The sequence below is a fragment of the Pleurodeles waltl genome, chromosome 5, assembly GCF_031143425.1.
Source record: "Pleurodeles waltl isolate 20211129_DDA chromosome 5, aPleWal1.hap1.20221129, whole genome shotgun sequence".
Classification (NCBI taxonomy): Eukaryota; Metazoa; Chordata; class Amphibia; order Caudata; family Salamandridae; genus Pleurodeles; species Pleurodeles waltl.
This window is the reverse complement of record NC_090444.1, coordinates 1,348,151,848-1,348,166,701: the sequence shown is the minus strand read 5'-3', so window position 1 is coordinate 1,348,166,701 and position 14,854 is coordinate 1,348,151,848. Positions and strand designations below refer to the sequence as shown.

The window sequence follows — 14,854 nt, the reverse complement described above, 5'->3', positions numbered from 1 at the left end:
ATAACTGGGCCTGGTGCAAGGTGTAAGTACCCCTTGGTACTCACTACAAGCCAGTCCAGCCTCCTACAAAGACCCACTAAACCAGCTCAAAATGTCTCCTCCTCCTATGTTTCACTGAACCCCTTTTGCAGTCAAAATATCAAGACGGGGAGACAAAATGTGACCCCAATGGCCTCAATGCCTTTAATCGCTTCAAATGGCACCAAAGCTCTGAAATAGGGAATCCACTGCAACCAGTGTATTTAACGTGGGGCTCATGCAAGACTTTGTGCATAGTGGAAATACTCGCAGAACCAGGGCCCAGGCTCACTGCCAAAAATAGCAAGCGAACGGGTGCAGCAACCCTGGAAAAAGAAACCTCTAAAATAACAGAGTGGTGAGCCCTGAGCTCATGCATGGCACAGCGCAGCCCCTCAGGTGAAAGCCCCTCAATATCCGCACCAACAAACCCTGCCCAATGGAAACCTCCTACAAAGTGAGTGCAAAAGACTTTGGAAAGCAAAAAATGAACAATTAATCAGGCGGCCAGCTGGTGATGACCACAGATCCTTCAACAAAATACACCCAATCTTTGGGAAAAAGAGCAAAGCCCCTAACAGCACATCTCATGTCCCAGGTCTAACAATAGAAAATACTCTACAGAGTCAAAAATTCTGTCACCCATCACAACCAATATATTGTAGGAGACACAGGCACACGTTTCTTTGCCCCCCCCCCCCTTTAATGGGGAAATGTGTGGTGATTAATAATCTGAACTAAGTTTTTTTTACAATGGGTGTTATGCAAACAAATTAGCTTTGTTTAGCTTTGCAGGATTAGCATGAAAAATGTTGATGCTAATCCAGCAAAGCACCCAGAGGCCCATTGTAACCAACAGACGCCTCCTTTTAACGCCTGCTCTGAGCAGACGTTAAAAGTGCGGGAAAATAATGATGCAAAGAAATCTGTAGGATTGCTTTGCGACATTTTTTTGGCCCCCCTTAATGGGGGATGAGTAATCTGAACTAAGTTGTTTTACTATGGGTGTTATGCAAACAAATTCGCTTTGTTTAGCATCAGTATTATGTACAGTGATTGAGCCTCACGTCCTTCGTTCTTATTTGTCATATTAGCACAAGGTCAGTAAAGGTTATTGGTCACCCCCTTCTCTTCTTGGTATCCGGTGCGGACGTTGGCACAGAAGAAATTGCCTTACACGAACCCTGGAGTTTGGCCGTACTAATTTACAACTGGGCATGTCATCTCAAAGCACCTCTTGCATCAATAATTATCTATATTCCCCCGCACCCTTACTTAAAACAAGAGATCATACCGAAGCTGGAGAAAATACCAGACCTACGACAACGGTACGCTGAGGCTTTAATGATCCTATCTGGTAATTTTAACAGCTACGGAGATGAGACCACACTGCTACAAAAATTCTCTATGGCACATTCCCCATCAAGTGATTTAATCTAATAAAAGATGTGATGGTTTTGGGGAGAGTGTTATGAGGTTATGCTTGCAAGCTGGTCTCAGATCACTGAATGGAAGAACAGGCAAGGATCAGTTACCGGCACCAGCTTACACTGTCCTGACATAACATGCTACCATACATTACACCTTTATGAGACTTTCCCTGTTTAAATACCTGGAATACTTCAAGAGTGAAGTTCGCCCAGAAAGCGACCATAACCTACAAACCCCGCAAATTAAGAAATAAATGCCCGCTGTGAACAAAAAACCTTGACTCGGGCTCTGTATCACCAATCACTAGCCTAAAGAGACCAAAATGGAAAGGTGTCTCAGCAAAAGACTTTGAGGAGCACTGCCGACTGACCTTAAAAAAATCTGGCTTCAAGTGATCTGAGCCAGAGCACCGCCTGGGAAATGGTAGCCAAAAACCTGATTGAGGAGTTTCTCTCTCAGCCAGACAACATGCACGCACTCTCACACAAAATAGAAGATTCTACCACAGACTACCCTGCCACATTCAAGAGCCATTAGAAAGGAATTACATAAACTGTTTAAAGCTCTTAAAAATAACCCAAATGAGAGGCTTAGAAATAAAAATGTAAACCACTCGGAAGATATACAAGTCGAAAGCAGCCACCATGCTACAAGCATTTCTCAAACTGTCAAAAAAGCTCTACAGACGCTCTCCGGACCCCCTAATGAAGGTGATCCGTGCCAAGTTACTGCCCACTGTGGCTTATGGATCTGAGGTCATCTATGGGAGGGACTCCCACCTGCTGGACAAATCAGTAGTGAGCACTTTCAAGGTTTTCCGCCTACCAAATCATGCTTCCCCAGCACAAACCCGGTTAGAATTCGGCCTGTATAGTCAAGTGCTTGAAAGACAAGCTGCTTTTCTTAAAACATGCGTTAATCTACCACCACAGGCTCCGACGCATTGGAAAATCAACTTTGGCTAGTGATATCCGAAACGACCAACCACTCCGCAGCCTGAGCTTATCTGGATCAGGCAGCCATACTGTGTGCAACCCACACCTCCTTTGTTAACTTCAAAAGGATATTTACCAAAGTGGTGCACCAGATTTCATAGTTAGCCAATAAACAAAACTTGCTTCATGCTCCATTGCCTGTACCAAACTGGGGTCCAACCGGTCCCAAATGTCTTCATGTTAAACAAAATCCTATTCGTTACAGGCTTGGAGGGTTGCCAACCCTGGACTGTATACCCACACAAAGAAGACAAAGTGTGTTACACATCTTTTTAGTGAGGCTTGGGAAATGTGCCTGTGGGCCGCAATGTAGCAGTTTAGATAGCACCTTATATACTTCATGCAAATAAGGTCCAACGTCTTTCTAGTGAGTGAGGCCTGTGTCACAGTTGGCATGAGACATGAGGGGCTTTGTTCTTTTTCACAAAGATTGGGTGTATTTAGTTGAAGAATCTGTGGTCATCAGCTGCTGGCCGCCTGATTTTGTGTCTCAGTTGGCATGAGTCCAGAATGACTGCCAACTCGCATGTTTCAATTCAATTGAGATCGGATTTACACTTAAGAATCCGAAACGCCGCTCTGACCTGAGCTGCAGATACATAGACCGCTTTTAAATTACTTCACGCACTTCGAGGGACCTTTTACCTTTCCAGTGGGCATTTTTCCGGACACGTATATTTTAACATGTACGTTTTAATCAAACTTAGAGCAGCTTTTATTCTTAGTCACATTTACAACATGCATAGAATGAAGTTCGAGCATCAGCAACATCGTCCGCACTTTAATCACTTAATGGCACTTTGGAGGACCATTAGCACCTTTAGTGAGGCATGTGTCCGGACATGCGCATTTTAACATGTATATTTTAACCGGATCGAGGTTAGTTTTAATTCTTAGACACATGTAGAACATGTATACAATCAGTTTGAAAGAGGTGGCAGAACGTTTTGTCATGTTTGTTACTCCTCTCGTGTGGCCCCAAAGGACAGGTAAACTCGTTAGAAAACAGCTCTGTCACTTTTTAATATCTTCATTCTGTGGAACCAGGGGATTTTGTAATGGTTTTAATTAATCCCAGAAATAATGATTTAATTAATTCAATGTGCAGTTGCAGGCATCTCTCATGCAAACGCACTAGGCAGCTAAAGGAACCACACCGCCTACTATCTAAACTTGACAGGGGTGCTTCCTTCAGCAGATGCCTAAACAGTGGTGCAGATTTGGGAGGTCTGAGAGGTACGTTCACCAGAGAAATCCACAGAATAAAGATAGACAAACTTTTATTTGGAGGGGACAACACACAATGGCGATTCTATTGGCATACAAAGACTGAACAGTCATAGAAAGGCAGGCGTAGGTCAAGGTGCGGAGGAGGAGTGATGCCCATAGCGGTGAAAGTCCTTCACAGACGCACCCAGCCAGGGGGAAGGAAGGCAGCACGTAACTCATACCTTAAGGGTAATAAAAGCAGCACTCAAGCAACAAAAAAGGAAATGCACTCTCACACCTACCTTGTATCTCTCCCAATAGCGACAAACGCATTTTGGTTCACATCCACTGATTCCTTCTGGACAATATCAGCCAACACGCTTGATATTTCTAGCTCCTCTGCATTTGCTAAGGACGTTGCATACTCTTCCCATGCAGGGGCAAGCATTTCACCCATGGGATCAACCAGCTTCACACCATTATCTTCCTGCAAGAGAAAGAAAACGAACTTTAGTGCCTGTAAACATGTTTGTAGAAAAATCACATTTCACACAGTTGCGTGATGTGGAGGCCAAGCCATCAAGAGATTATCTCAGCAAAATGCAGTGCAGAGAGTTTGGTACTTAGACAGAAATCCGTGCAAACCCAAAGAGACTGGTGAAATGGCCACAAGATCCGAGCAGTATTCTCAGGAATGGTAGCGCATAAGTAATCAAGTCATCCATCTAACCTGACTATTGCCAAGAATTTACAAAACCCTAGAGCGCCATCTGAATGCAATATTACCAGATTGAGGGCCTCAGTGATGCAAAACAATTGCAACAAGGATCCTGCCACCAGAGCTCTAGGCCTGAATCATACTAAACGTGGGTCCCAATGTTTGGAAATAGCAGAAAGTAATCGTAATTGAATAGTTTTCTGTAATTTGGCAGGATATGGAACACAACTTTTCTCATTGCTGCTCCTCTGAAGCGTTGCCCTCTTTTACACGGCGGAGCAAACACAGGATTTGAGTTCTTTATATCCATGGAATAATATTGTTAAGAGAATAACCTTTTAAAAGGGACTACTGCGCTATCACTAGCCACCCTAAAAGTGTTCAAATAATTCATGAAATATGGTGCACTTTTTAACTGTTGCATCCGGGAAACAAAAGTGGGCATGTCACTTAATTTGCAGGCGCTAGTTTGAGGGTCATTACTTCATAGATATTTTACGTCACACTTCGCAACCATTTTGTAACGGTTTACTACGCAGGTAAATGTACTTTGTAGAAGAATGAATACACACACTCATATCTACACATATGTAATACACTTAACGTTACTAGTTTTTAGATTTCAGGGAAGTGGCATATAGAGATAGTAAGGTGTTTTTAGGGTTCATTGATGGATGACGTACAGGGTTAGTAAAGAGTTTTTCTTGGCTCAGGGATGGGTTGTGTGTAGGAGTAGTAAAGTTTTTAGGATTCAGGGATGGGTAGTGTATAGGGGTAGTAAGGAGTTTTTAGGCAGCAGGGATGGATTGAGTTTAGGGTAACAATGAGTTTTTAGTATTCAGTGATGGAAAGTGAACGATGCAGTGAGGGAATCAGAAAGTATATGTAATGGTGTGTTACAACTGATATAAATCAATTAGAAAAAACAAAATTTCAACATTTAAAAATGAATAATTAAATTAGAATAACAAAAAGGAAAAACTTAATTTTATCTAATACAATTATTTTGATTAAAACAGAACATATGACAAACATATATAGAATGAGCTATTTATAGACATGATAAATTAATATTAATATATATAAACAAATAACAAGCATTGACAATGCCAATATGTGTCGCTTATGAATGAAAGGCTTAGGCACTCAGTAGGTCATCATATATGCACTATGCCACTCATCTTCGCACTAATGCATCTTTTCATTTATTCACTGGCTCATTCTTGTATTCACCCGACACAATAGCAATAAAGACACACAAAACATAACATATGCAGCATAAATTAAAAGAAAACAAGTAGAAAAATGAAAACATGCTGCTGTCTAAACATGGAGGGTATAGGTTTGCAAAATTGACACTAAACATAGCAGCAGTTGTCTGTTTTGCAGAGGTATGGTAAATAGTCTATTGCTATTTCAAAATTTCAGCATGGCCACCAAATTTGGAACCAACACATTTTCCATCTTGGAATGGTAAATCAATGATACATTATTGACAACAGTATACCATAAATGTCTCCTGGTTTACAGGAAGAAGACACATGGGACACAGTACACTGCAGATGAAATGAGCAGCAAGCAAGAGATCGGTTAGCACTGCTTGGAGAGCTGTAGTATCCTCATAATAATTATTAAAATAAAAAGAGAAGCAATTAAATTAATCACAAACTATAAAAGGAGAAAACTGAAAACTAATTGAGTGGCCAACCAGCCCTGATATTTTCCGCTGGATGTACACATATGATCAGAAAATTGTGTCATTCACAAAGCAAGACAGACAATGACTGATATGGACTGAGCCATTACGTTATGCAGCCCACTGTTGTATATGGAAGCAAAGCATACATGACAGACAGACCAATGGCAGAATAGGGCTTTCCCCAAAGACCCTATATGTAACTATATGGACATCATATATATATATATATACACACACACACAATATATATATATATATATATATACACACATATATATATATATATATATATATATATATATATATATACACACACACACACACATATATATATTATTTAATTATTTTTATTACAAGATCCAGGCAGCCAGCTAAGATATTCTAGCAAGTCTTATTACAGTGCAAATCTCCTCATAGGAGTTTGTCAGAGGCAGTACCCAACAAAACAATCCATCCCTACAAAAGGTAATCTGTGACATTTAATGTAACAAAATATCTATCTGCATGCTTTCAAACAGAGAAATACCAATACACCCTTACATGCCTATTGAGTTTAGCATATGATTTTCAAAATCTATATATCAGGAATACTCAGTTTATTATAACTTTTCATATTAACAGATCAAACCTATGGCCTTTGGAAATATTTTTCCCTAGTCAAGCAATCAGGCCTGTTGTGGTTGTCATTGGCTTGTCACCAGAACCAGCTAAGGCCTCCTGTACTCAATGTAAGCTTTCCAACAAGACAACCATCAGGCATACAGTCATCAAATTACACAGTATACAAAATTACAATTGGCAAAGCAAAATGAGGTCTCTCCTAAGAGGGCCCAACAAGGATTCTGACAGGGCAAAGCTTGTATAATTGTGGTTTATCAGAAGGGCTAACCTGCACCAAAATCCTTGCTTACCACAGTAATCTGTGAGCTTACATGTAATAAAATATTACAATATTTATCTGTAGGCTTTATTACAGAGTAATAACAACCTATCCTTAAGTGCCTATTCACTTTAGCATATGCTTTTCACAATCAATATGTCTGGACTACTGTCTGTTTATAATGAAAATTATAATACAAACAAGCCTATAACCTTTATTATGGGATTATTGTCATAGCCAACCCGGACTCATTGTGTTGCTCATAAGCCTTCCCACAAGACAGCAGATATTTTGTAATAAAAATATGAATATGAACCAAATGTAGTTGTCAAAACAATATAAAATCCATTTGAATAGAGCCTAATAAGGATTACCATAGTGCAAATCATCTGTCTCTATGTTTTGTTCGGGTCGGTCACCAAAATCTTTATCTACTGCAGTAATCTGCGAGATTCCGTTTAACAAAATATACGCCTGCACGCTTTAGCACAGTGCAATAATCCACTCTTGAAAGCCTGTTGGCATGAACAGTTCCTTTTCACAATAAATAAGTAAAGCCTCATTGCTTTGTTATAACTTGTCATTAGAAATAGATCACACTTAAGGAATCTGACATAACGTTTCCCAAAGAACAGATAAGGTCTCTAGCATTTACTGATGGCTTGACATTATATACAACAAAAGCCTACCAAAGTTCGCATAAGCTGGCATCCATCAGGAATACATTTATAATATTACTAATAGGTACACAATTACAGTTGGCAAAATAATATAAGCCCCTCTCAATAGGTCCTAACAACAATCATTACAGTGAAATTCTACTCATAGGGTTTGTCGGTGTGGGTGACCAACACCAAAATCCTTGCCTACTAAGGTACTCTGTGATATCACTTGTCACCCAATACCTTGCTACCGCCTGTAACATGGTGTGGTGACAATCCACTCTTAGAGGCCTTTTGGCTGTGCCATATGTTTTTCGCAATAAATAAGCCAAGCCTAATGCAGGCCAAACCTGTGGCATTTGGCATAACATTTCCCTGCATACCAGTGAAGCTTATAGTTGTTGGCTCGTCAGCATAGCTCACTCAGGCCTATTCAGAGTATAATATTTCACATAAGGCAACAATCAGGCATAGTGTCATAAAATTGCAAGTGTCTACAAAACTAAAGTTTGCAAAGCAAATACTATCTCCAGTAACAGGGCTGAACAATGATTCACAGAGTGGAAATCTTCTATACACATGGTTTTAAAAGGTGGTAACCAACACCAAAACCCTTGCCCTCTAAGGTAACGTGAGATTCCATATAGCTTTAATTTAGAGTAATAACAATCCAAATATAAACATATATGGACTTTAACATGTTTTTCAAAAATAAGTATGCCAGTCCTACTGCCTTTATCTTAACGTTTCATAATAAATAATCAGGCCTATAGCCTTTATCAAGGGCCTGCCAACTCAAGAATACTGTACTGAGCGTAAGCTTTCTACAAGGCAACCACTCATAAAAGTACAAATGTATACAAAAAAACTATTACAGTAATCTATGAAATTCCATGTAACAAAATACCTGCCTACGGCTTTAGTACAGTGGAATAACAATATCCATCCTTTTAAGCATATGGTCTTTAACACATGCTTTTCACAATGAGTAGGGGAGGTCTGCTGGCATTGCTATATCGATTCATGATAAATAGATCAAACCTATGAAATGTGGCATGACCTTTCCCAATGAATCAATTAACCCCTTATCATTGGCTTTACACATTATCCAACACCAGACTATTCAAGTGCACTTAAACTGGTTAAACTGGCACCCATCATTCACACAGTTATCAAATTACAACGCTGTAGAAAGGTACAGCTTGCAAAACAACAGGGTCTAACAAGAATCATCACAGTAAAAACCCTAGGGGTTCTCAGAGAGCAGGGCCAACAGCAAAACTCCTGCCTTCTACAGTAATCTGTGAGATCACATATAACAAAATACCTGTTTACAGCCTGTTAACACAATGTGATAACAACCAACTGTTACAGACATCTTGACTTTAAGAAATGCTTTTCACAAGTAAGACGTTATACTAACTCCATTTGTCATGACACTTCAGAATAAGCAGACCAGACATGCCACCGGGCATAATGTTTTAGTGCACCAATCAGGCCTATAGTTTGTCACCATAACCAACTCAGGCCTACAGTTTTGAGCATAATATTTTCCATATGGCAACCACCAGACACAACCATAAAATACGAAAGGTATACAAAATTACAAATAACTAAGGAAAATGCAATCACTCCTAAGAAGGCCCAAAAAGAATTCTCGAAGAGCAAACCTATATCAATGGTTTGTCATTCAAGGTACCCAACCACAAAATTATTGCCTACTATGGTAATCTATGATATTCAATGTAAGAAAGTACCTATCTCTAGTCTTTAATATACAATAACAACCCACTCTTACATGACTTGACTTTAGCATATGCCTTCCACAATAAATACATCAGCTCTAGTGCCTTTATCATAACAATTCATAATAAACAGATCATACCTGTAGCCATGATCATTGGATTGCAACCAGAACTAATTCAGTCCTGCTTCACGCAGTATAAGCTTTATCACAAAAAGTGCAATACATACAGTCTAGATTCAGTCCCATCTCTCAGTAGTACTCATAAAGCTATTTTTTGTTGCTCACATAAGGTACACAGCAGCTGCTCTGTCAAGCTAGAACTAATATTCCATGTCTAAAATCAATAGTGGTAGGGGAGGGTGCTGCGTCTACAATATATTCTTCATGACTCCCCTCCCCTCATCAAAGCTGCTGCCAGAGAAAAACAAACCCCAAAAATGATCTAGTTATCTAAGACATTTTAACAGCATTACAGTATCATGTATGTGCCTCTTAAAGTTCGGGCTCAGGCAGCCATACTGCCGCTTTCTCAGGCAACTGGATAAACAAAGCATTGCAGACGTGTGGTGGGGAAGTACTTTTTTCCATGGAAGCGCATGACTTGTGCCCAATCAAAACATGTACTTCTGCTATCAACATGTGGGAGACCCAAAACCCCTGTGAAGTACTCCTGTAATCTCGGTTTGGTTGATCACATTTTATCTGGCAACAGATGGCCTTCCAATCCAGACCTAGAAAGTGGTTAAAAGTGACTTGCATGAAAGAGTGGGGGTAGAGTCAACCGTGTAGGAGGCTGGCCTGGCTTGTAGTGGGTACCAATGGTACTTACACCTTATGCCAGGTCCAGTTATCCCTTTTTAGTAGAGTGTAGTAGTGTTCTAGCAGCTAGGCTGGCAGAGGTAGCTATAGCAGAGCAGCCAAGGCTGAACATAGAGACATGCAAAGCTCATGCAATACCACTTATATCATATAGGTACTATATCATAGGAAAGACAATACTCATAATTACTAAAAATAAAGGTACTTTATTTTAGTGACAATGTGCCAAAAATATCTCCGAGGATATACTCCCTTAGGAGGTAAGTAACATACACAAAATATACACAACTAACCAAATCAGGTAAGTAAAACAGTCAGAAAGTAGTGCAAACACTGTAAAATACAATAGGATGCAATAGGCCTAGGGGAAACACAAACCATATACTAAGAAAGTGGAATACAAACCACAAATGCACCCCTAGGCAAGTATAGTGTGTAGAGGGTCGCTGGGAGTGTGAGAAAACACTAAGGGTGTAAAGGAGACCACACCCCAAGACCCTGGAAAGTAGGAGTAGTGTACTACTATTTCCCCAAAAACACACTAAAGTCGTGATAAAGGATTTTGCAAGGACCACAACAGACTACAAAGCACTGAAGACGGATTCCTGGACCTGAAGACCAGCAAAGGAAGGGGACCAAATCCAAGAGTCGCTAAAGTGTCCAGGGGGGCAGGAGCCCACTAAACCCCGGATGAAAGTGCAAAATGGCTGCCTCTGGTTGGAAGAAGCTGCAGGATTTGCAACAACGAAAGGAGGTAGGAAGTTCTTCTTCATGCAGAAGATGTCCCACGGCGTGCTGGAGGATGCAGAGTTGTATCCTTGGCAAAATACCACAAACAAGCCTTGCTACCTGCAGGAGTTGCGCTTGGAGAAAAAGGGTGCTGCCCAGGCCCAGGAAGGACCAGGATGTCGCCACTTGAGAGAGGAGACAGAGGGGGCCCTCAGCAACGTAGAGAGCCCACGGACAAGAAGGAAGCACCCGCAGAAGTCTTTGAACACGGGTTCAAGAAGTCTCAAAACTACAAAGAGAGGTCCCACGACACGGGAGATCAACTCAGGGAGCTGAGCATCGCAGGACGGAGTGCTGGGGACCTAGGCTCAGCTGTGCATGCAGGATTTCTTGGAAATGTGCACAGAAGCCCTTGTAGTTGCAGATCACACGGTACACAGGATTACTGTCTGGGGAGAGGAGGCAAGGACTTACCTCCTCCAAATTTGGACAGTTGGACCACTGGACAGTCTGGGTCACTTGGGTCCACCACCTGTGTTCCAGGGGCCACACTCGTCAGGATGACAGGGGACTCAGAGTACCGGTGAAGCTGAAGTTCGGTGCCTGCTGGAGCAGGGGGGAAGATTCCGTCGACCCACTGGAGATTTCTTCGTGGCTTCCAGTGCGGGGTAAAGGCAGGAAGCCCCCAGAGCATGCACTACCAGGAAACAGTTGAGAAAGCCGGCAGCGTTAGGCGCTACAATGTCACTGGTAGTCTTCTGGCTACTTTGTTGCAGTTTTGCAGGTGTCCTGGAGCAGTCAGTGGTCGATCCTTGGCAAAAGTCAAAGAGAGAAGTGCGGAGGAACCCTGATGAATTCTTGCAAGTCGTAATCTAAGGAAAAGCCCACTAGAGTGACCCTAAATAGCCCTCAGAGGAGGATTGGCCACCTAGTCAAGTATACATCTATCAGGAGGGGTCTCTGAGTTCACCTGCTGGCACTGGCCACTCAGAGGCCTCCAGAGTGCCTCCACACCTCTGGAAACAAGATGGGAGAGGTCTGAAACACACTGGAGGAGCTCTGGGCACCACCCCTGGGGTAGTGATGGACAGGGGAGTGAGTGGTCACCTTGTCCAGTTTCGCGCCAGAGCAGGGACTGGGGGTTCCTTAAACCTGTGTAGACTGGCTTATGCAAGGAGGGCACCATCTGTGCCTTTCAAAGCCTTTCCAGAGGCTGGGAGAGGCTACCCCTCCCCAGCCTTTAACACCTATTTCCAAAGAGAGAGGGTGTAAAACCCTGCTCTCAGAGGAAATGCTTTGTTCTGCCTTTCTGGGACTGGGCTGCCCAGACCCCAAGAGGACAGAACCCTGTATGCGGGGTGGCAGCAACTGTAGCTGCACAGAAAACTCCAGAGAGCCGGTTTGGCAGTACTGGGAGTCCATAGTGGAGCCCCCAGGATGCATGGAATTTGCTTCCCATTACCACATTTGGAATGGGGGGGGAACAATTCCATGATCTTAACATACATGGCCATATTCGGAGTTACCATTGTGAAGCTGCATATAGGTATTGACCTATATGTAGTGCACGCGTGTAATGGTGTCCCCGCACTCACAAAGTCCGGGGAAATGGCCCTGAACTATGTAGGGGCACCTTTACTAGTGCAAGGGTGCCCTCACACTTAGTAACTTTGCACCTAACTTTCACCAAGGGAGGGTTAGACATATAGATGACTTATAAGTTACTTAAGTGCAGTGAAAATGGCTGTGAAATAGCGTGTGTATTGTTTCACGCAGGCTGCAATGGCAGTCCTGTGTAAGGGTTTGTCTGAGCTCCCTATGGATGGCAAAAGAAATGCTGCAGCTCATATGGATCTCCTGGAACCCCAATACCCTGGGTACCTAGGTACCATATACTAGAGAATTATAAGGGGGATCCAGTATGCCAATTGAAATTGGTAAATGTAGTCACTAGCCTATAGTGACAATTTAAAGGCAGAGCGAGCATGAGCACTGAGGTTCTGATTAGCAGAGCCTCAGTGACACAGTTAGGCACTACACAGGTATACACATTTAGGCCACAAACTATGAGCACTGGGGTCCTGGCTAGCAGGATCCCGGTGAGACAGGCAAAAACATACTGACATACATGTAAAATTGGGGGAAACATGCCAAGAAAGATGGTACTTTCCTACAAACCGCCAAGCTGTGAACCTTGTTAATAATCCTGCCGATCTACGGGCCATCAACAGAGCGGCAAATGCCCCACTATACACAGACTATGGAGAAGGCATCAGGCGGCCTGAAACCCAAGCACTCCCCTGGGATGACTGTAAGGAACTTGCGGCCTATGTCGACTACACCTCATCAACACAGAGCCATGACTGACCTGAGGGGAGCGGCTCATCCTACATAGAGGGACACAATGAAGCGATGATCCCACCAAGGGCTTGACCTTGCTGCACACTATGCAGGAGCCGCCCATGGACCCGTTCCTGCTCCGCCAATGACAAGACTAGGTGGTTTCCCCAGGAACAGAGGCTGCAGCACATTCTTCTTGACCAAAGGCCCATGACTGAGGGGCATCCATACCCAGTGCAGAAAGCTGGGATGAGGCAATCCACAAGATGCTTCACCATCAGGCTCTTTCCTCCTGTACACTTCTGATTTGAGAGAAGCCCCAAACAGCTGAGGGCCGCTGAAGTGCCCCCAGAGGCACAAGGCCCTGCCGATTTGGTCAGGGATTGGGCTTGGATTGGGCTTGGATTGAGCAGGCCCACTTTGACATTGCGCACCGAGACCCTGGGGAGTGACTGAGACGATGCATAGACACTGCGGGAGAGTGTACACCAGAGGTGCTTTTGACCAGCACAGAGGGGGCTCCCCAGTATGGCAAGGCCTCCTCCCCTCCCACACTGAGGCTTGCAGCTGCCCACTGATGCCAGAAACTATGCCAGAGGGTTTGGTTGCACATTCTGCCTCACTATGGCATAGGAGTACACTACCATACTTCCCCAATTAACTTTGGTGCTTACTTGCAACACCTGGAATTGGGACAAACTAGACGCTGCCTTCACCTACATCAGGCACACAACTAAGGCCAGGGAGGATTCACCGGCAGCCCCCATTTCCATGCCATCTCCAACGCACCCCCCTTTTGTGTCTTGGGCCTGGCCTGGACAAGGCAGGATCTTGTGAACAACGGAGACTCTCCTTTGAAGTTTGCCTACTTCAATGGCAGAAAGGGGTATATCTAGTGGACACAAAACCCCAGACTTTTATATCACTTCTGGAACCAAGAGGAACCTCTGCCAAGGAGAAGAGCGGAGAAGAAGTGCTGCCCCTGCCTGTGACTGTGCTTTGTTGGGCTATCCTGCAGTTGCTGCTTCTGCCTGTGAAAGAGGACAAAGACTGGACTTTGTTGTGCATTCCTGCTTGTGAAGAATATCCAAGGGCTTGAACTGAGCTTGCCTCCTGTTTTGAAGTCTCAAGGCCATCAAAGGCTTCCTCTGCCAGCACCTGGACTCTCTGCGGAGACTCCAGTCCTGCCAAGTGTTGCCCTATCCAGTTCCTGGGCCCCTGAAAGGTGAAGTTGACAGAACAAGAGCTGAAATCTGGGCACAGAACACCATGCAGGGAAATTTGACACAGCACCTGCAAGGCGGTTGATAAACGACACGCTGCCGGCTTGCAGCTGAAATCGACGCCTCATGTGCATCACGGCTGAGAGATAAACACATCGCGGCTTGAGAAACTACAGGCAACACCCGCTTGTGGCTGCTGATAATGTCAATCCCCACGCAGCGCGGTTTTCGAACACCATGTGACCGGATTCCTCACGCATTGTCCCTGGGTGTCAAAGTCATCGCGAACCTGCGCTGATCCGAGGTGCCCCGTCTAGAAATCGACAGCGCTTTCTTGCGAGAGAGAAAAACGACGCATCGCCAACCCGACCGGAGAAGGAAACG

The 14,854-nt window shown here is 43.4% G+C and overlaps 1 protein-coding gene across 2 annotated transcripts in view; it reads right to left on the bottom strand.

Moving 5' to 3' along the window:
• The window catches only part of PGM3 (phosphoglucomutase 3), a 328,635-nt gene that overhangs the window by 238,398 nt on the left and 75,383 nt on the right, over positions 1–14,854 (bottom strand). For both annotated transcript variants that reach the window (XM_069235611.1, XM_069235610.1), the window contains one exon: positions 3,956–4,140. In XM_069235611.1, the coding sequence (XP_069091712.1) occupies positions 3,956–4,140 (185 nt within the window). The remainder of the gene's footprint in view (positions 1–3,955; positions 4,141–14,854) is intronic.